Raw genomic sequence first — 21,670 nt, forward strand, 5'->3', positions numbered from 1 at the left:
AAAAGTTAGTCATAGATGAGAGCTCAACAAAAGAGGAGGTGATCCATTATATGGTGTTATTTTATGTATGAATTGTAGCTATTATAAGTGTTTTTAGAATCAGAATTTTTAGAGAACATGTGTATATGATTTAAATCACGATTATCTTAGATCACATTAGAATGTTTGCTTAGTGCTACCTCCCTCGAATACACATGATCTCCCAGGGATGGTCTCACCACTTATCACAGACTCTGTCCCTTTTAATGACCTAAAATGTGAAGTAATGTTTCAAACGTTTAATAATGAGTTTTCTTAATGTTTTAGTGAAATGTTGTCAACGGATATTAAGTATTGGAAATGTTTATGCATTTGTGACTGTTTGTATTATCTGTTGTATACACTGCCTGTTGGCTTTAAGTATATTAATAAATCATTAAACAAAAGAGGAGGTGTAGAGTGTCACAGAGAGCGTTGGGGGCTCCCACTTGGAGAGGGCTATGTTTGGAGGTGTTTGGGTTACATAACCCGGCAAAGCAACAATCATAAAAGCAAACGGTGGTCAAGGAATGCACAGAATTGCTGATGTCAGAGACTCAGTGGATGCAAGAAGGGAGGGGTGATTAACAGTGTGAAATGCTGCAGAAATATCAACTAGGAAACTCTTTAGGATAAACTGCAGAATCATCGTCAGACCTATTTGCTGTTATCTACCCTGTTCATTGTATTATATGCACTTACTCTGCCCGTGCAGACTTGTATCGTTCAGAAATTCAAGGGCTCAGAATGACTGCTGTTTTTTCCCCTTGTTCCCTCCCTCCTTAAGTGCTTTGAAACATTGGCCATCTGTTTAGGGGCTTTACAAATAACCATTACCATATGAAAAGAATGAAGAAAGTGGATTCATAGTCTGAGTGTATTTCGGTGCGTGTCTGATTGGGAACCTGGATTCATGTGGACATAGTTGATTTCTCTCCTTGTAGGTGGCAACCCATCGAAAGCCACACATTCCTGAACTGTGGAGAGTTGTGAGGGAGGTGTGACAGTCTGGCACTGTGTAGGCTGCTTGGGTTTAGCAGTGGGCTTTTTTAGGATGAGTAGTAGACAAGCTACATTGAAGCAGCCAGGTAAGGACCTAGTGGTGAGGGATGTTAAAGATGGTGAAGTGGTAGGAGTTGGTGAGAGGCGCAAGTTCCATAGTTGATTGTGGTGCAAAGGAATCCATAGGAATAAAGGCTGAGTTGGCTGCTTGGAGGATTGGTGTAGGTTTTCCTCTGTGTGGATGGGGAGCAGGAATGAAGGAACGATAAGGTATATATAATAATCGTATAATTGGTTATTTATAACACGCTGAAGAAGTGTCTAAGCATGACCCGGGATTCGAGCCTGTGTTGCTCTGTTTCGTCCTGCTTCCAAGACGAGTGCATTGCCACTGAGCTATACTACTTGTGTAAAGTATGGGTGTGGGCGGTGGGTGAAGGAGGCGAGAAAGACAGAGAGAGAGAGGGGGGAGATAAATGAACAAGTGGGGCATTTAAGGTATCGTTGATCTTAGCAAAGTTCCTGGCTAAGGAGTAAATTGCAAAGGCATTGGCGGAGAGATGGAGCAAGGTATGTAGGAGCACGAGCATGGCCTTCAGAGAAGGGGTGATTTTGTGAGTGCACAAGTATATATAAGTGTAACCCCATTCATGAGTTTGTGCAGCTTTACCTTCTCCCTCGACCATGCTGTGGCACCACCTCATGTCCTCTCATTGACCAGCCAGGTGTAGACATACAATCATTTGCAAAGCTTGTTTTATTATGTAAGTATTATAATGTGCAACATTGGGGTGCAAACAGGTGGTAGATGGTGGAAGGTAGAATGTTAGAGGTTAAAGGTTGTTAATAGCAGTGAGGGTAGAACTAGGAAATCAGGAGACACTAAAAATCTGCACTTGTATTTACATTTACCTCTTGATAGCAATAGATGGGAAATGTAAGGGCAGGGGGAATGGAAGATATCCTTATATAGACATGCTGCTGACAAACATGATCTAACAACCTTCTTGACTACATTAAGCTGTACTGGACAAAGTGAATAGACTAGGTGTAAAAAATCAGTTCCTCCATGAGGTGTGTGCTGCTACTGGCACAACCCACATTCCTGCCCTGTAGACCTGGGCATAGGACATGGAGGGGCCGGGTGGAGGGGACAAATCCCATCCCACAATTTTAGGTGGGGGGATACAATGGCAATTATAATTTATCCCTCCCCACTTCCCCCAGTTTGTGTGATTCTCTGCATGTGCAGTGATGCGTGCAAACTTCAGACTCTGAAGTTTGCACCCAGTTCAGCAGCAGCGCCGTGTCGGTTGTAAAGATTCTTGTTACAAGTTACAACAACAAGAAGATCAGCTCCTCTGCGTTCGGAGCATTCCCCCTCCCACTCCCCTCATGGTTGTGCCCAGCCAGGCCGGCCCGGGTGAACATTCTGCATGTGCCACTAGCAGCAGGCAACAACGCATGCTCGGCTCCTCCTGAGAGTGTGACTCTCCGACAGACTGCTCCTGCCAGGCAATGCCGACTCGACCTGGAGTCCGAGACTCGGCGAGAGAGAGACCTCAATAATCAACTAACAACGTAAGTCAAAGTGGCCCCGCCTGGCTGTGGCCTGCCTTGCCAATGCTTGTAAAGGGTGCTTTGGCGCTGCATTTTCGTGAATGGGGTGTGGCTGCTTGTCTCCATGTTCACATTACAGCACCTGTGCTCGGCAGTGCAATATTCTCTTCCCCGGGCCTGCCTTTCTAGAGCAGTGCTCACACAGCCGAAAAAGAACAGACACAGAGCAAATGCAAGCTGCACCACCCATCGGGGGTGCGCGGCACCCCGTGCAGCTCCGCCAAGGGAGGGGTGGCGTCGGAATTGAAGCATGTGCACATCACTAGCATTCAACACGCACTGCACCCAATACACATGTGCACTTATGCAATATTAATAAGCTGCACAAAAATATCCATGTTTCATAGTGAATTTATCAGAAATTGACAATTTGTTAACAATGCGCTGGAAGACATTTTGAAATTTCATTTTGTTTGGAAAGGCACTTCATAGAAGGCTCTGTGTAGTAAAGATACCCACTCCCCCTTCAGACTCCCTTCAGACTCGCTGCACACACTGCAAGTGGTGTTAAATTTGGACCCATTTTGCCTTGTGGTTCTCTAATCTTCCACTGTGAGTTGCACGCGTTGGAAAGGCTGGCGGATGAGAATGTAGATGTGTTGCTATAATACCGATGCCAACCCGACATGTAGATAAAATGTGTACTGGGTGTGTGCCATGCATTTGGGACTGCAGGGGACACATGGCTGAATGCAAGTTTGCTTGAAAAGCTGTGTCTCTGCGTCTAGGGGCGCATGCAGCTGCCATTGGGTGGGTCCCTTGCGTCCTTTGCGGGACTTTAGTAAATAGGGCCCGCCCTGGTTGCAGAAAGGGCCACCGCACCACTCACACTGCAATCCGCGAATACCTTTCAGTGAGACCTCGGGTATTGTTTGGGCACAGAGACCCTGCATATATGTGTGTTATATTCTTCAGATATTTGCACACAGGTGCAACCTGTGTAACACGTTCACACACGCCCAATCATACAAGAAACATACACACAAGCATCCTGAAGGCATACATTGATAACCCCCCCCCCTCCCACCACCAGCAGCAACGACACACAGGATGAAGTGGCAGCACCTGCAAACTATGTTAATAGAACTAAGACTGAAGTCCCCCTCAATTTTTCAGATGGAATTCCCTGCTCACCCCCACTGGTGGGATAGTAGAACTGCATCAACCTGCACAGAGGGAGGAGAGGTGCAGGCCTGGCCCCCTCTCTAATTCTGCTCTCTTGAGGCTATGCAGAGAATGCAGGAGGTGTTTGAGAGAAGGTGTGTGTGCACGCTCAGGCAGCATAGTGCACACAGATGAGCATAGCATGGACGTCATTTAGGGCCGGGATCGCCAGAGGTCGCAACTGCAAACCCCTGAGGTCTCCCTTGCTGTCCCTGTGGTCTCCCTTGCTTTATTTTTTTATTGAGGCTCATGGGCTGTGATCATCAGCATGTGGCTCTTTGTTGTGGAGTGGTTGGTTTTTCCTATAGCTATAGCAGTGAGCTAGCTCAGTGGGTTGAGAGCTGGCTGCTGCAATGTGTGTGTGATTTGCAGGTTCGACTCCCAGCAAGGTCATCTCAGCCTTTCATCCTGATGAGTTTGATAAATGAGTACGCCCACAGGTTGGGTGATATTGTATGTATATTTGTTCTATATAAAGCGCTTAAGCACAAGTGCTATATAATAAGACATCATTATCATTTGGCCTTGGACATCTTTTTGCATTCACGGTAATATGGGCCTATGCGCGCTGATATTAACGATACATATGGTGATCCGTTCTTGTATGAAATGTATATGATGTTACACTGATATTGTAACCATATTTTTCATAGTGTACTCAGAAACAATGCTATGTTATGCCACTTCCTTTTTTGGCAAGGGGTGAAAGGTTGTGTTCCATCACTTCTCGGGATGTCACTTCAGGGTGGGGGCAAGTTATCCATCACTGATTCCAATGGTAACTGAGAAGATGCTCTGACAACATCCTTAGCACTTATAGCCGAATCCACTTCATGTTACCAGGCCTTTATTTGCAAGGACAGTCCATTCTGCGTCCTTGGTTGCTGAATCTTTGCACTTGTACAAGTGCCATTTTGTGTGGCATTGGCATTTGGGCATACATTGCCCTGGTGCAAAAAAAACAAAAAAACTTTCAGTGCATGTTACACCAGTGCATAGTTTATCCTACTGCTGATACCATCCCTAGTCACACTAGTAAGCACTAGGACACACATTACCCAAGGTATAAAAATTAAGGTATTGAAATGATAGGTTGTTTGCACTACGGTACTCTTAGCGCTTGCGCACATATCTTGGGAACACTGCACTTGGGCTGCTGCAAGGTTTCTGTAATTCGGCCCCAGGTTTACTAGGATTCTGCACAAGCGGAAATTATGTCAGCTCTCCATCCAGTGTGTAACCGTGCGGAATGCAATGGAGTGCTAATGGGCGCATTTCGTCTTTAGATATCCGTTTTTGATGCGGTGGGTGGTTGCCCTCGTTCTTGACTTGTTTCCTCATGGGGGGTTTCTGACACAGCTGTAGTAGACGGGAGAGAACCAATCACGACCACTCAATGCAAAATCGGGCACTTCCATCTTTGTTATTTTGAAGGGGCAATCTGCGTGTTGTATGCCTGCTTCCTTCCGTATTGCGGATTATACCTCCACCCAAGGAAAGCTAGCCGGTCCAGAATTTGAAAGCATGCAATTCACGCTTGTGTGAGGGGTCTGCACGTTGTGGCAGCGTGTGTGCCTGTTTAATGGTCGCTGGTGTGCAGGTATCCTACTGCGCCATCGGTTTGTTTTTGTATCATACGTTTGGCCTTCTGATTTAGATCTCCCGAATGTGTACCTTAATGTCTGTGTGACAGGTGGTATTCCTACTTTGCTTTTTTTTGGTAAAAAAACTCGATAAGTCCCAAGGTGTTCCCTGTACCCTCCACATTTTACGGGTCTCGGACGCCCCTGCCTGTAGAGCCAAAGCAGATGACGGCTGAAAAAAGATCTGCATGTCGTCTCAACTTTCTGAGAGTCTACGGATTCCCTCAGGATGTTTAGCTTTGCAATGCTTGTAGCTATATAGAAAACAGAAGACTCTCCATTTTACAAGAGTAGCTTTCTTTGCAGCACTGCCCCATCTGACCCACAGTAAATGATGTCGGAATGTCGGCTCTAGGGGTAATGCAATATTCGTATATGGGAAAAACAACAGGGTGTGCATGATAGAAACACTTCAGTGGTGCAGAGACATTGCATTCATAGCAACATACCAGCCAAACAAAACATAACGATTCTGCTAACATTCAAACCGCAGTGATTGTGCCACACACCCATGGACAGTTATACCATCTCATAGCCTGAAGTATCATCACCCAGCCACCTCCAAAAAAAAAACCTTTGTGAAGAGTTGTTGAGCATCACAGATGGTTTTCCTGGGTGATCGCGAATGCAGAGGAATGCTGTAGATATGCCTGGGATTGGTTGACCAGTATAAAGCGTTTTTATTCAGCATGCTGTCACTGTGCACGACAGAACAAGAAACAAATATCTAGAGACCGATGCAGGGAACTTCACGAAATAGCCCTTGAGGGCCCCTTTGAGAGGATCGCCACACGTGGTGAGTGAATACCTTTGCTGAATCTGTGGGGCACAGAGTCTGATGAGAATCTGATGTCAATTGCCAGACCCACAGATCGACAAGCGGTAGGGCGGTTTCCAGGAGATTTTCCTCCAGCAGGACTATCATGGACTTGGTCTAATTGTTAACTTGGGACTTTTCTATGCAATCCTCAGCCTACAACGATTTCAATTGAAATAAACATCTCTGACTCTTTCAGAAATAAGTGCAAATGTGTTGGTTCCAAGACAGATCTATGTTTTGCATCCGCTGTAGCAATGCCAACATGTCTGCTTTGGGTACTGTTCTACCTATCCGGCACACATCAACTTTTTTTTACATATGTTATGTTTATGTCAAAGTTATCTGAATTGTAGGGTGTAGACCACATAAGATAAGAGCTTCCTGGTTCTTTCAAATTTTAAATATGATTTTTCCAGATTCTCCCCTCATTATTTTTCATGTATTTATCTGAATGCTGGAATGCCTGTCTTCTCGCAGTACTTAAGACAGCAAGCCCCACTGGTAGCTGGAAGAAAGCAATTTTAGTCAGTCATGCTTTAATTCTGTTTTATGTAAGGAATGCTACATGCATAGGGGTAGGGATAGAATTGTTCGCAAGCAAGATGTATTGCAATACCCTTGCCTTGGAAGACCCTACAGGAAAGAGAAAGGATCCATTAGCAAGTGCTAGAGAACCTTCAAAGAAACTATGCAGAAGATGACAGCAGCAGAGCTATGCATGGCAGTGCTTACAGTGATGCTTGCACAGGTTTAGTGACGTCATTACTTGTGGGGATGCCTGCAGAGGGAGTCTGGCCTCTTTGCTTACAGTAGTGACAGTGATTTGCATTGATGTCAGATTATTTATTTATTTGAGATTCTTATAAAATTGGGCACCTCTCACGTGTGGGCCATGGTTAGGAGTTGCACAGGGTGGGGAAGAGCTCCTGCTGTTCCACCAGTTTTGTCTTTGCTAAAGATGCATTTCACTTCTTCTGCAGGGTGTCAGTGGTGGTGGTCATTCCGGTGGATTTTTGGTAAGGACAACATTACTTCAAGTTCATGTCAGTTTTATTTGCATGGTGTTAGCACTGCACATATAACATACACACTCTATGCAAACTTCAAAAATCTTTGTTCACAGTGATGCTGGTAGAGGTAGTTGGTCATCATAGGTTGTGTTTTCTCTTGGAGATGGCAAGTCGTCTCCTTGCTTACAGTAATGTAAGGGTCTCCACGGATGCCGTGAATGCCACCTTTGCATCACTGTAGAGCATGAGAGAAAGCAAGCCGGCCTGTGGAAAGTGCAGGCACATAGGCCATCACGCCTTTTAGTCTGTGCTGAGCTGGAGCACCTGTCTTTGTTAACCCACACAGTGGGAACAGTTTGCAGGCGCTGGCTCAAGGTACAGCTTAACGCTCATTGGAAGAAAGTAAAGTAACCTCAGTGTGACCTGGCTAAGTCCTGCTGAGGTTGCAGCATGGCCCTCACAGTGTAATAAACCTAAGAACTGCACTCCTGACTCATGGTCTAAACTGGATACATAGGGTAGGCAGAGCAGGCGGTGTGGAGCTGAGACGTTATGAGACACTAGCAATGCACAGAAAGTTGACTACCTCCAGAAGTCTACAGCGTGTACTGTGTTTCATAGTCTTTTAGTTAGATACCTGTCAGACCTGTCCGCCAAATCTCTTATAGATTAAATAAATGACATTCAAATCATGGGTTCTTTTAGAGTGTTCCAACTGGGCGGCCCATCTCATGTTGCTTGCAAAGTGTACTGCTAAGTAATTAAACATATCACCATTTTCTAACTCTTTAACGTTATCCCTTAATCCTTCTATCAGTGAGCACTTTGGTCCTATTAGTAGGATTCCAGCCTTGAACTCTTGTTCTTGTTTGTGCCAATGCATTGAAAAAAAAAACACACGGGAAATTCCTGCCTTATTTTTTCATTAATGTCCGATGCGGTGGGTGTCCATTTCATGTTCTCCAATCTCTTCAGTGCTAAGCATTTAGATCCATATAGCGGCCAATCATGGCAATATTGCTAATATTCACACAGTTGTGCAGGAGTCAAAGTTTATGGAATAAAAGTAGTCGAAGTGTTCTCTCTAATAGCCAGTGTCTCCCTTCCCCCAGCTCCCCACTACAGCTCCCCACTAATCCCGTACTCCTGCCCCCCCTGTAATACAAACCCGATACCTGGATCCTGCCTTTCCTCCACTCCATTCCCACCACTGTACTTCAAAAAGTGAAGGAAACGCACTGAGATAAAGTGCATCATAAATGACCACGGCTCCTTCCAGTCGTGTCCTCCACAGCATGAGGCTTAATAGAACTGCTCCTTTCTCATCATCCACCATTCTCAGCTCTTAAAGGAGATGCCAAAGACTGAAGCCACGCTTACCCACACACACAGTTTTGCCTGCAGCAATTTCAGATGATTTGGTTGCTTAAATACAGAAGACAAACACTGATCACGGTGGCAGCTGGGCTATATCGGGGCTTGGGAATGTTTCTTATGTACCAGGCAAGCTACTAAAATAAACAACAGCAACCTTGCTGCTGCAAGGTAGCTCAACTGTGTGTACAATTAGAGCAGAATTACCTCTCATTAACCAGCCAGGTGTAGACATACAATAATTTGCAAAGCTTGTTTTATTATGTAAGTGTTATAATGTGAAACATTGGGGTGCAAACAGGTGGTAGATGGTGGAAGGTAGAATGTTAGAGGTTAATAGCAGTGAGGGTAGAACTAGGAAGTCAGGAGACACTAAAAAGCTGCACTTGTATTTACATTTACCTCTTGATAGCAATAGATGGGAAATGTAAGGGCAGGGGGAATGGAAGATATCCTTGTATAGACCTGCTGCTGACAAACATGATCTAACAACCTTCTTGACTACATTAAGCTTTACTTGACAAAGTGACTAGACTAGGTGTAAAAAATCAGTTCCTCCATGAGGTGTGTTGCTACTGGCACAACCCACATTCCTGCCCTGTAGACCTGGGGGTAGGACATGGAGGGGCCGGGTGGGGGGGACAAATCCCCTCCCACAATTTTAGGTGGGGGATACAATGGCATTTATCATTTATCCCTCCCCACTTTCCCCCCGTTTGTGTGTTTCTCTGCATGTGCAGTGATGCGTGCAAACTTCAGACTCTGAAGTTTGCACCCAGTTCAGCAGCAGCGCCATGTCGGTTGTAAAGATTCTTGTTACAAGTTACAACAACAACAAGATCAGCTCCTCTGCGTTCGGAGCGTTCCCCCTCCCACTCCCCTCATGGTTATGTGCCCAGCCAGGCCGGCCCGGGAGAACATTCTGCACGTGCCAAGTGCGCAATGCACTGCTGCGCAGTCTCCTCCCTTCCAGAAGAAGCCACTAGCAGCAGGCAACAACGCATGCTCGGCTCCTCCTGAGAGTGTGACTCTCCGACAGACTGCTCCTGCCAGGCGATGCCGACTCGACCTGGAGTCCGAGACTCGGCGAGAGAGAGACCTCAATTATCAACTAACAACGTAAGTCAAAGTGGCCCCGCCTGGCTGTGGCCTGCCTTGCCAATGCTTGTAAAGGGTGCTTTGGCGCTGCATTTTCGTAAATGGGGTGTGGCTGCTTGTCTCCATGTTCACATTACAGCACCTGTGCTTGGCAGTGCAATATTCTCTGCCTTTCTAGAGCAGTGCTCACACAGCCGAAAAAGAACAGACACAGAGCAAATGCAAGCTGCACCACCCATCGGTGGTGCGCGGCACCCCGTGCAGCTCCGCCATGGGAGGGGTGGCGTCGGAATTGAAGCATGTGCACATCACTAGCATTCAACACGCACTGCGCCCAATACACATGTGCACTTATGCAATATTAATAAGCTGCACAAAAATATCCATGTTTCATAGTGAATTTATCAAAAATTGACAATTTGTTAACAATGCGCCGGAAGACATTTTGAAATTTCATTATGTTTGGAAAGGCACTTCATAGAAGGCTCTGTGTAGTAAAGATACCCACTCCCCTTTCAGACTCCCTTCAGACTCGCTGCACACACTGCAAGTGGTGTTAAATTTGGACCCATTTTGCCTTGTGGTTCTCTAATCTTCCACTGTGAGTTGCACGCGTTGGAAAGGCTGGCGGATGAGAATGTAGATGTGTTGCTATAATACCGATGCCAACCCGACATGTAGATAAAATGTGTACTGGGTGTGTGCCATGCATTTGGGACTGCAGCGGACACATGGCTGAATGCAAGTTTGCTTGAAAAGCTGTGTCTCTGCGTCTAGGGGCGCATGCAGCTGCCATTGGGTGGGTCCCTTGCGTCCTTGCGGGACTTTAGTAAATAGGGCCCGCCCTGGTTGCAGGAAGGGCCACCGCACCACTCACACTGCAATCCACGAATACCTTTCAGTGAGACCTCGGGTATTGTTTGGGCACAGAGACCCTGCATATATGTGTGTTATATTCTTCACATATTTGCACACAGGTGCAACCTGTGTAACACGTTCACACTCGCCCAATCATACAAGAAACATACACACAAGCATCCTGAAGGCATACATTGATAACCCCCCCCTCCCACCACCACCACCAGCAGCAACGACTCACAGGATGAAGTGGCAGCACCTGCAAACTATGTTAATAGAACTAAGACTGAAGTCCCCCTCAATTTTTCAGATGGAATTCCCTGCTCACCCCCACTGGTGGGATAGTAGAACTGCATCAACCTGCACAGAGGGAGGAGAGGTGCAGGCCTGGCCCCCTCTCTAATTCCGCTCTCTTGAGGCTATGCAGAGAATGCAGGAGGTGTTTGAGAGAAGGTGTGTGCGCACGCTCAGGCAGCATAGTGCACACAGATGAGCATAGCATGGACGTCATTTAGGGCCGGGATCGCCAGAGGTCGCAACTGCAAACCCCTGAGGTCTCCCTTGCTGTCCCTGTGGTCTCCCTTGCTTTATTTTTTTATTGAGGCTCATGGGCTGTGATCATCAGCATGTGGCTCTTTGTTGTGGAGTGGTTGGTTTTTCCTATAGCTATAGCAGTGAGCTAGCTCAGTGGGTTGAGAGCTGGCTGCTGCAATGTGTGTGTGATTTGCAGGTTCGACTCCCAGCAAGGTCATCTCAGCCTTTCATCCTGCTGAGTTTGATAAATGAGTACGCCCACAGGTTGGGTGATATTGTATGTATATTTGTTCTATATAAAGCGCTTAAGCACAAGTGCTATATAATAAGACATCATTATCATTTGGCCTTGGACATCTTTTTGCATTCACGGTAATTCGGTAATATGGGCCTATGCGCGCTGATATTAACGATACATATGGTGATCCGTTCTTGTATGAAATGAATATGACGTTACACAGATAATGTAACCATATTTTTCATAGTGAACTCAGAAACAATGCTATGTTATGCCACTTCCTTTTTTGGCAAGGGGTGAAAGGTTGTGTTCCATCACTTCTTGGGATGTCACTTCAGGGTGGGGGCAAGTTATCCATCACTGATTCCAATGGTAACTGAGAAGATGCTCTGACAACATCCTTAGCACTTATAGCCGAATCCACTTCATGTTACCAGGCCTTTATTTGCAAGGACAGTCCATTCTGCGTCCTTGGTTGCTGAATCTATGCACTTGTACAAGTGCCATTTTGTGTGGCATTGGCATTTGGGCATACATTGCCCTGGTGCAAAAAAAACAAAAAAACTCAGTGCATGTTACACCAGTGCATAGTTTATCCTACTGCTGATACGATCCCTAGTCACACTAGTAAGCACTAGGACACACATTACCCAAGGTATAAAAATTAAGGTATTGAAATGATAGGTTGTTTGCACTACGGTACTCTTAGCGCTTGCGCACATATGTTGGGAACACTGCACTTGGGCTGCTGCAAGGTTTCTGTAATTCGGCCCCAGGTTTACTAGGATTCTGCACAAGCGGAAATTATGTCAGCCCTCCATCCAGTGTGTAACCGTGCGGAATGCAATGGAGTGCTAATGGGCGCATTTCGTCTTTAGATATCCGTTTTTGATGCGGTGGGTGGTTGCCCTCGTTCTTGACTTGTTTCCTCATGGGGGGTTTCTGAGACAGCTGTAGTAGACGGGAGAGAACCAATCACGACCACTCAATGCAAAATCGGGCACTTCCATCTTTGTTATTTTGAAGGGGCAATCTGCGTGTTGTATGCCTGCTTCCTTCCGTATTGCGGATTATACCTCCACCCAAGGAAAGCTAGCCGGTCCAGAATTTGAAAGCATGCAATTCACGCTTGTGTGAGTGGTCTGCACGTTGTGGCAGCGTGTGTGCCTGTTTAATGGTCGCTGGTGTGCAGGTATCCTACTGCGCCATCGGTTTGTTTTTGTATCATACGTTTGGCCTCCTGATTTAGATCTCCCGAATGTGCACCTTAATGTCTTTGTGACGGGTGGTATTCCTACTTATCGAGTTTTTTTACCAAAAAAAGCAAAGTCCCAAGGTGTCCCGTGTACCCTCCACATTTTATGGGTCTCCTACGCCCCTTCCTGTAGAGCCAAAGCAGATGACGGCTGAAAAAAGATCTGCATGTCGTCTCAACTTTCTGAGAGTGTCTACGGATTCCCTCAGGATGTGTAGCTTTGCAATGCTTGTAGCAATATAGAAAACAGAAGACTCTCCATTTTAGCTTTCTTTGCAGCACTGCCCCATCTGACCCACAGTAAATGATGTCGGAATGTCGGCTCTAGGGGTAATGCAATATTCGTATATGGGAAAAACAACAGGGTGTGCATGATAGAAACACTTCAGTGGTGCAGAGACATTGCATTCATAGCAACATACCAGCCAAACAAAACATAACGATTCTGCTAACATTCAAACCGCAGTGATTGTGCCACACACCCATGGACAGTTATACCATCTCATAGCCTGAAGTATCATCACCCAGCCACCTCCAAAAAAAAAACCTTTGTGAAGAGTTGTTGAGCATCACAGATGGTTTTCCTGGGTGATCGCGAATGCAGAGGAATGCTGTAGATATGCCTGGGATTGGTTGACCAGTATAAAGCGTTTTTATTCAGCATGCTGTCACTGTGCACGACAGAACAAGAAACAAATATCTAGAGACCGATGCAGGGAACTTCACGAAATAGCCCTTGAGGGCCCCTTTGAGAGGATCGCCACACGTGGTGAGTGAATACCCTTGCTGAATCTATGGGGCACAGAGTCTGATGAGAATCTGATGTCAATTGCCAGACCCACAGATCGACAAGCGGTAGGGCGGTTTCCAGGAGATTTTCCTCCAGCAGGACTATCATGGACTTGGTCTAATTGTTAACTTGGGACTTTTCTATGCAATCCTCAGCCTACAACGATTTCAATTGAAATAAACATCTCTGACTCTTTCAGAAATAAGTGCAAATGTGTTGGTTCCAAGACAGATCTATGTTTTGCATCCGCTGTAGCAATGCCAACATGTCTGCTTTGGGTAATGTTCTACCTATCCGGCACACATCAACTTTTTTTACATATGTTATGTTTATGTCAAAGTTATCTGAATTGTAGAGTGTAGACCACATAAGATAACAGCTTCCTGGTTCTTTCAAATTTTAAATATGATTTTTCCAGATTCTCCCCTCATTATATTTCATGTATTTATCTGAATGCTGGAATGCCTGTCTTCTCGCAGTACTTAAGACAGCAAGCCCCACTGGTAGCTGGAAGAAAGCGATTTTAGTCAGTCATGCTTTAATTCTGTTTTATGTAAGGAATGCTACATGCATAGGGGTAGGGATAGAATTGTTCGCAAGCAAGATGTATTGCAATACCCTTGCCTTGGAAGACCCTACAGGAAAGAGAAAGGATCCATTAGCAAGTGCTAGAGAACCTTCAATGAAACTATGCAGAAGATGACAGCAGCAGAGCTATACATGGCAGTGCTTACAGTGATGCTTGCACAGGTTTAGTGACGTCATTGCTTGTGGGGATGCCTGCAGAGGGAGTCTGGCCTCTTTGCTTACAGTAGTGACAGTGATTTGCATTGATGTCAGACTATTTATTTGAGATTCTTATAAAATTGGGCACCTCTCACGTGTGGGCCATGGTTAGGAGTTGCACAGGGTGGGGAAGAGCTCCTGCTGTTCCACCAGTTTTGTCTTTGCTAAAGATGCATTTCACTTCTTCTGCAGGGTGTCAGTGGTGGTGGTCATTCCGGTGGATTTTTGGTAAGGACAACATTACTTCAAGTTCATGTCAGTTTTATTTGCATGGTGTTAGCACTGCACATATAACATACACTCTATGCAAACTTCAAAAATCTTTGTTCACAGTGATGCTGGTAGAGGTAGTTGGTCATCATAGGTTGTGTTTTCTCTTGGAGATGGCAAGTCGTCTCCTTGCTTACAGTAATGTAAGGGTCTCCACGGATGCCGTGAATGCCACCTTTGCATCACTGTAGAGCATGAGAGAAAGCAAGCCGGCCTGTGGAAAGTGCAGGCACATAGGCCATCACGCCTTTTAGTCTGTGCTGAGCTGGAGCACCTGTCTTTGTTAACCCACACAGTGGGAACAGTTTGCAGGCGCTGGCTCAAGGTACAGCTTAACGCTCATTGGAAGAAAGTAAAGTAACCTCAGTGTGACCTGGCTAAGTCCTGATGAGGTTGCAGCATGGCCCTCACAGTGGAATAAACCTAAGAACTGCACTCCTGACTCATGGTCTAAACTGGATACATAGGGTAGGCAGAGCAGGCGGTGTGGAGCTGAGACGTTATGAGACACTAGCAATGCACAGAAAGTTGACTACCTCCAGAAGTCTACAGCGTGTACTACAGCGTGTACTGTGTTTCATAGTCTTTTAGTTAGATACCTGTCAGACCTGTCAGCCAAATCTCTTATAGATTAAATAAATGACATTCAAATCATGGGTTCCTTTAGAGTGTTCCAACTGGGCGGCCCATCTCATGTTGCTTGCAAAGTGTACTGCTAAGTAATTAAACATATCACCATTTTCTAACTCTTTAACGTTATCCCTTAATCCTTCTATCAGTGAGCACTTTGGTCCTATTAGTAGGATTCCAGCCTTGAACTCTTGTTCTTGTTTGTGCCAATGCATTAAAAAAATAACACGGGAAATTCCTGCCTTATTTTTTCATTAATGTCCGATGCGGTGGGTGTCCATTTCATGTTCTCCAAGCTCTTCAGTGCTAAGAATTCAGATCCATATAGCGGCCAATCATGGCAATACTGCTAATATTCACACAGTTGTGCAGGAGTCAAAGTTTATGGAATAAAAGTAGTCGAAGTGTTCTCTCTAATAGCCAGTGTCTCCCTTCCCCCAGCTCCCCACTACAGCTCCCCACTAATCCCGTACTCCTGCCCCCCCTGTAATACAAACCCGATACCTGGATCCTGCCTTTCCTCCACTCCATTCCCACCACTGTACTTCAAAAAGTGAAGGAAACGCACTGAGATAAAGTGCATCATAAATGACCACGGCTCCTTCCAGTCGTGTCCTCCACAGCATGAGGCTTAATAGAACTGCTCCTTTCTCATCATCCACCATTCTCAGCTCTTAAAGGAGATGCCAAAGACTGAAGCCACGCTTACCCACACACACAGTTTTGCCTGCAGCAATTTCAGATGATTTGGTTGCTTAAATACAGAAGACAAACACTGATCACGGTGGCAGCTGGGCTATATCGGGGCTTGGGAATGTTTCTTATGTACCAGGCAAACTACTAAAATAAACAACAGCAACCTTGCTGCTGCAAGGTAGCTCAACTGTGTGTACAATTAGAGCAGAATTACCAGGTCCAAAAAATGAATGTCCCAGTAAGAGAACAACAAAACAAGTAAAAAAGGTGCCCCTTGCCTGCAATCCATAAATGGTCCTCAGCTGACAAAAAAACAAGGGCACGATGGCTGCTTTTACCAAAAAGGAGGTGGACAACGTAAGCTTTCGTTCTTCCCACCACCACCCTCTGCGGTTGTGATTGTGCAACATAGCCAGGGACCTTTGAAGCAGAATATAACTGAAATGATCCCCCCAGCAAGAAAAAGCATCTGTGAAGCATTGTTGAGCCTCACAGATGGTTTCCTTGGTGATCGAGGATGCCCAGGGATGCTGCAGAAGTGTCTGGCAATGGGTAGCCAAGAGAAATGAAAGAATGTAGCTTATTTGTCATTTACCCTCAGGCATTGTGCTCTGCAGAACAAAACAAGTCATGTTAGCATTATTGATATCCTGATAAATCATTGTGCCAAGGTGGGTGAGGTACCCCTGATGAAGAGCACCTCTGCTTTCAGGACTGCCTGTCCTGTGAAAGAGTGTTTTCATTCTCTGCTCTCGGGCAGTAGTAACAAGCTCCAGCTGCCAGTAGGGGGCTCCTGCTTGCTCACTACAGCAAGAGCAGAGAATAGAAACGACATATAGGAGTGTTTCTGCTTAGAAAACGGATACCTTCAAGTCGATTAAAAGCACGATTTGGAGGCACATTTGCAGCAAATTTTTCCTGGGAACTTTTTTTAACAAAAATATAAATATATCCTTTTCATTCTGACCAATATTTTTAGATAACATATTTGAGTGAACTTCCCCTTTAATTACACTTGTTTCCTTGGTTGGAAATGGGGGTGGCTCTCAGATAAAGAAAACATCTTGTTTTCGAGGCATTTAAAATCTGACTGACTGAGGAGCCAATAGCAATACAATGAATACAATTATTGTAACTATGTCCTTATTTCTCTTCCCTTACAGGGTTAATGAACACGGGTGAGACACCGTTTCTTTCAATGTTTGTTAATTGGCTGTTATGATTGGAACTCAGTTTACAAACGGAGAACCCTCTCCTGCATTAACGCGCGGCCCCCAAGGGGTTTCCCTCCCAGTCCACATCACCACTTCTGTAATGATCTCTCCATCGATACGCACTCTTGTTCTTGGGGATCCCAGGGGATAATGTGATGTGGTGTTAAGTGGCCCTGGCAGAGCTACAAGGAAACTTCAACGCAATCTAATCCTTATGGTATTGGTATCCATCTGGGTAGGCACCCGCTGAACCTTAGCTGGCTTAGATCAATTGCAAACCCATGTTCAGAGTGCCGACATGTATAGATAGCGGTAGAACCACAGCGTTGTTTTGGTAATTACACAGACCTTTCTGTAACCTCCATTATTTAAAACCAATAGAAATAGTTTTAGCTACATTAATAAAGCTCCCTGTGTGTGACTTTTAGTGCTCACAGAGATGCTTCGCGGTGAGGACTATGATCCCCAATTCACCAGTAAAAATAGAGTGCATGCAGTTGCTCTCTCCTCTCCTGAGGCTGCAATGGCAAGCTTTCAGCAAAGGGGTAACGCTAAGGGGCATGGGGCAAGTTTGTGTGGGACAATGCAGTAGCCGATGAACTCAGTAGCCTGTGGTTCTTGCACTGTATTTAGAAATATCTGAGTTCTAAGAATCTCTCACTTGAAAGATGCTTGGGATCCAGAGGTGGGACTTGGACAATAATACTTTGTCTTATCTGATAGTTCTGCAAAAGAACACGAGCTGGGAACTGGCACATCTTCGCACAAAAGGATGCACTCATCTCTGTGCATCCAAAGGGGCATTCACCCCTAATGGGAAAAGTACTTCAGGAAGTCAGACAGACTGCATGCTGTTAGAAAGGCAGGGTTATATCAGTAAATGTGTTTATTCATGAAATATTTTCGAATGGATGAAAGATTTACCAATAATGTGCTTGTGTGTCGGAAAAATGAGCCTCACCCCTGAACCAAGATTAGTTAGTGTTGGTGTTTTGTACAAGTATAGGAATGTTTAACTTTCAAACAGTGGCGGCTGGACCCGATGTCTCTTAATCCATAAAGGCCACCCTTGAACTCTAGACACTCCTTTGTATTGAAATGTGTGGTATTTCATTATCATGGAGAACAATGCATAATGTAACATTATTTCATATTGTCTTAACTCAACGCACTGCTCTAGGATGCCACCAGTTGGCACTTCCATGACATTTGTTCAGAGCGCTGCCCTGAGGGGCTAGCAGCGGGCACATACATGAGATGTTGCTTTATGAATGGATGGTTGAGTTCTGGTATCTTCTAAGGGATTATCCGTTCATTATTGTCTGGGTTTCTCTTTTTTTTACGAATCCCCAGCCCCGGTGCTTCTGCCTACTGGAAGATCCCACAGATAGAGGAATGTTATGGACTCGCTCTTCGCAGCGTCTCCTCCCCGCATCGTCTACCATTCTGGCACCCACAAAGAGCTTGTTATTGTCTAGGAGTTTCCTGTGATCTTGCAATTTCTTCAAATCTTTTTGCAATAAAGTATCCAAAGCATCACACATCTTGCTTTGTCTTTGTTATTTATTGGGTGCATGGTTTGGGGATGGTGTACAGGGCTAGGAATCGAGGGGTGCAAATAGCGTGTGGCAGGTACAGATTAATTGGCTTTCCGGGTGAGAAGAGGGCAAATACTGTGGGACACCAAAGTACTGGAGGGTGAAGAATGTGATTTGTAACCGGAAGGACGGGTCCAACTTTGTGTACTATTGGGCTGATGCACAGGGTGGTATAGCAGATCATAGGATGAACACCCAGCTAAGGATTACATCCAAGTTCCATAAAAGTACATTCAGAACACATAAATCATCAGCATAAATAATGCATTAAAATCATCAAGCAAATAAATCTCACTTCTTAACGTAATTCATCATTAATTGATTTTGGGTGTGTTTACATAGCTTTAATCGGCAATAAAAACCATAAAGGCAACAACAGCATACACCTTTTAAAACAAGTTAAAACTAAATTCATTTTTACAAGACAGTCAGAAGTCATACTAAATTCAGAGGGCCTCATTACGAGAATGGAGGTAATGAAAAAAGGAAGGCGGAATGGTAATAGAGGCATTGTTAACGGGTCCGGGGCATTCCGACCCGACAACCCGCCAATACCGGCACCGCCTGTACCGTGCCCCCTCATACCGGCATGGGCGTGTACACGCGACCCTTCGGGGAGTAAATACCAGCATGCCGGTAATAGGAGGACATCACAACCCAGACGGGCATGCAAATACAGGCATCCTGAAGCTGGTAATCAGGGCCTGCAAGATGGCGGCCATACAGGCATCGCTGACCTCAATTTAAACAGCAATCAGAAATCAAGCCAAATGCCACAGGTGCACGCAATCACAACAGGTGAACTCAATGGAGTCTGGCACAGTATATAAGGAGTACACCCACACACCACACCCCTTCCTACACCAAAATGCTACCACTAGCTGTTGCAATCATGGCGCTGGAGGACATGCCTATACTGCTACAACTACAGCAACAACTACATCAGCAACAACAGGCAGCACAGAGGAGATGCAGGAGGAGAATGAGGGTGAGACAGGCCTAGCAATTACCACCAGTGCAGCCAGTAGTACCTCGTAGGCAGCCACCAATCCCTCGCATCAGACCCAGCCCATTCAATCTAACCCCTGACCAGATCCACACCCTGTACCGGTTGGACCGGGACACCATCACCACCATAGTGGACATGATAGGCAACGACATTGCTATCCTCATAGAAATATGCACTGCCATCCCCCACTACTAAAAGTGGTGTCTGTGCTCCACTTCCTGGCCACAGGCACCTACCAGCACACAGTGGGCCAGTTGCATGGCATTTCACAACCACTATTTTCACGCATGCTGTCCCAAGTGCTGGATGCCCTTCTGAAGCACGCTAGCACCCACATATCCCTACCACGGACAGCCCAGGAGATAGCCGACACCAAAGTAGGCTTTCCTGCACTGGCAGGCATGCCCAAATGTGTTGGTGCCCTGGACTGAACCCATGTAGAATTGGTAGTCCCCCATGCCGTAGAGGCGGTGTACCGCAATCGCAAGCTATACCACTCCATCAATGTGCAGATGGTATGTGACTCCAGCAAGATCATCACACATTGCTGCACCCGATTTCCCGGATCAACGCATGATGCCATGGTGCTGCGTAACTAAATGCTACCCCGTCACATGGAGCGACATGCTGGACCATGTGCCTGGCTGCTTGGTGAGTTGCCTGACTGGCCCATGGCAGTGCATCGGGGTAGTGATGTGTTGGGATGCACACTCCACCTGGGTGGGAATTGGGGGATGCATACTCCACCTGGGTGGGAATGGGGGTGGGGGATGCATACGCCACCTGGGTGGGAATGTGAGGGGATGTATACTCCACCTGGGTAGGAATGGGGGGGATGCATACTCCACCTGGGTGGGAATGGACGGTGAGTGGAGAATGCACTCAGAGCTAATGACTCCTGACCTGAACCCCCCAACATGACACATCATTGGCACACATCTGATAATTAATGTATATAAATGACCACATGTAAGACGCACAACCAGGCCACCATGTGTATGTCAAGCAATGCATGACTAAACAGGATTGCAACCGTGCCAATGTGGCAAGTGTGACCATGTACAGAGTAGTATACACAGCAAAAATGGGAGGTGAAACATTGTCATACAACCACAGTACATCCGCCTCAGCATGTATTATTTCATCCTGCATTATCTATTCAATGCCATCCAGACTACCACACCTCATAGCAGTAGAATCTAGATAATATTTGTGCATACGTACAGGGACATGCGCATGTCCACATCAAATAGCTGTGGGCATGACTGTGAATCCTGAAGGTGGCAGCTCAGAATGACACACACCTATTTGTATTTGCCTGCAGGTGATGGAGGATATCCCTTGAAACCGTGGCTACTTACCCCTGTGCAGAATCCACGGAACAGCCATCAAGAGGAGTAAAATCTGGTTCACACCCGTACCCGTGTTGTGATTGAGCAGACCTTTGGCCTGTTGAAGGCGCGGTTCCGCTGCCTACGCAGGTTTGGTGAAGCACTCCTTTATAGGACTGAGAAGGTGGCAAAGATCACCATGTCCTGTGTCATGCTGCACAACATGTGCATCCGGAGAAATGTACCACTGCCACCTGACATTGACATGCACGCACTGGGTGAGGATGATGAGGATGGAGACGGAGGTGAAGCAGCACCCCTGCCAGTATGTGATGCAAAGGATGGCCATGCAGTACACCAATCTCTGATTCACAAATACTTCAGAACCAAAGGGACTTTGATAGATATGTGTTAGAGACACATTGAGTCCATGTGAACATGCACACAGGGAATGTTGGGAGTTGGGCACTGAACACCGTCATACATTAAATGGATACACACGAAATGAACAATGTCCAGGAATTGAATGTTTTTTCACACAACGGGTGTATTGATTCAAACTGCAAAAATGTGACAACGCCCCCCAATCCCCCAGTGAACTCCCAACTCCCCCAGTAAACTTCCAAAACCCCACAGTGAATTCCCCCTAATGCTCCCATTCACCCCAACACCATCTGAGCCACTCCCATAGTTCTCCCACACTATTTGTTGG

The 21,670-nt window shown here is 45.8% G+C and overlaps 1 protein-coding gene across 1 annotated transcript in view; it reads left to right on the forward strand.

Annotated features, from left to right (window-relative positions):
• Positions 1-18,429, forward strand: part of LOC138579584 (keratin, type I cytoskeletal 9-like) — a 117,121-nt gene extending 98,692 nt beyond the window's left edge. The window contains exons 19-22 of the mRNA XM_069649855.1: positions 7,248-7,283; positions 14,403-14,438; positions 16,970-16,984; positions 18,374-18,429. Coding sequence (XP_069505956.1) covers positions 7,248-7,283; positions 14,403-14,438; positions 16,970-16,975 — 78 coding nt within the window. The 3' untranslated portion in view covers positions 16,976-16,984; positions 18,374-18,429. The remainder of the gene's footprint in view (positions 1-7,247; positions 7,284-14,402; positions 14,439-16,969; positions 16,985-18,373) is intronic.
• Positions 18,430-21,670: the final 3,241 nt, after the last annotated feature.

This window comes from Ambystoma mexicanum, chromosome 3p, assembly GCF_040938575.1.
Source record: "Ambystoma mexicanum isolate Mex_15411 chromosome 3p, UKY_AmexF1_1, whole genome shotgun sequence".
Taxonomy (NCBI): domain Eukaryota; kingdom Metazoa; phylum Chordata; class Amphibia; order Caudata; family Ambystomatidae; genus Ambystoma; species Ambystoma mexicanum.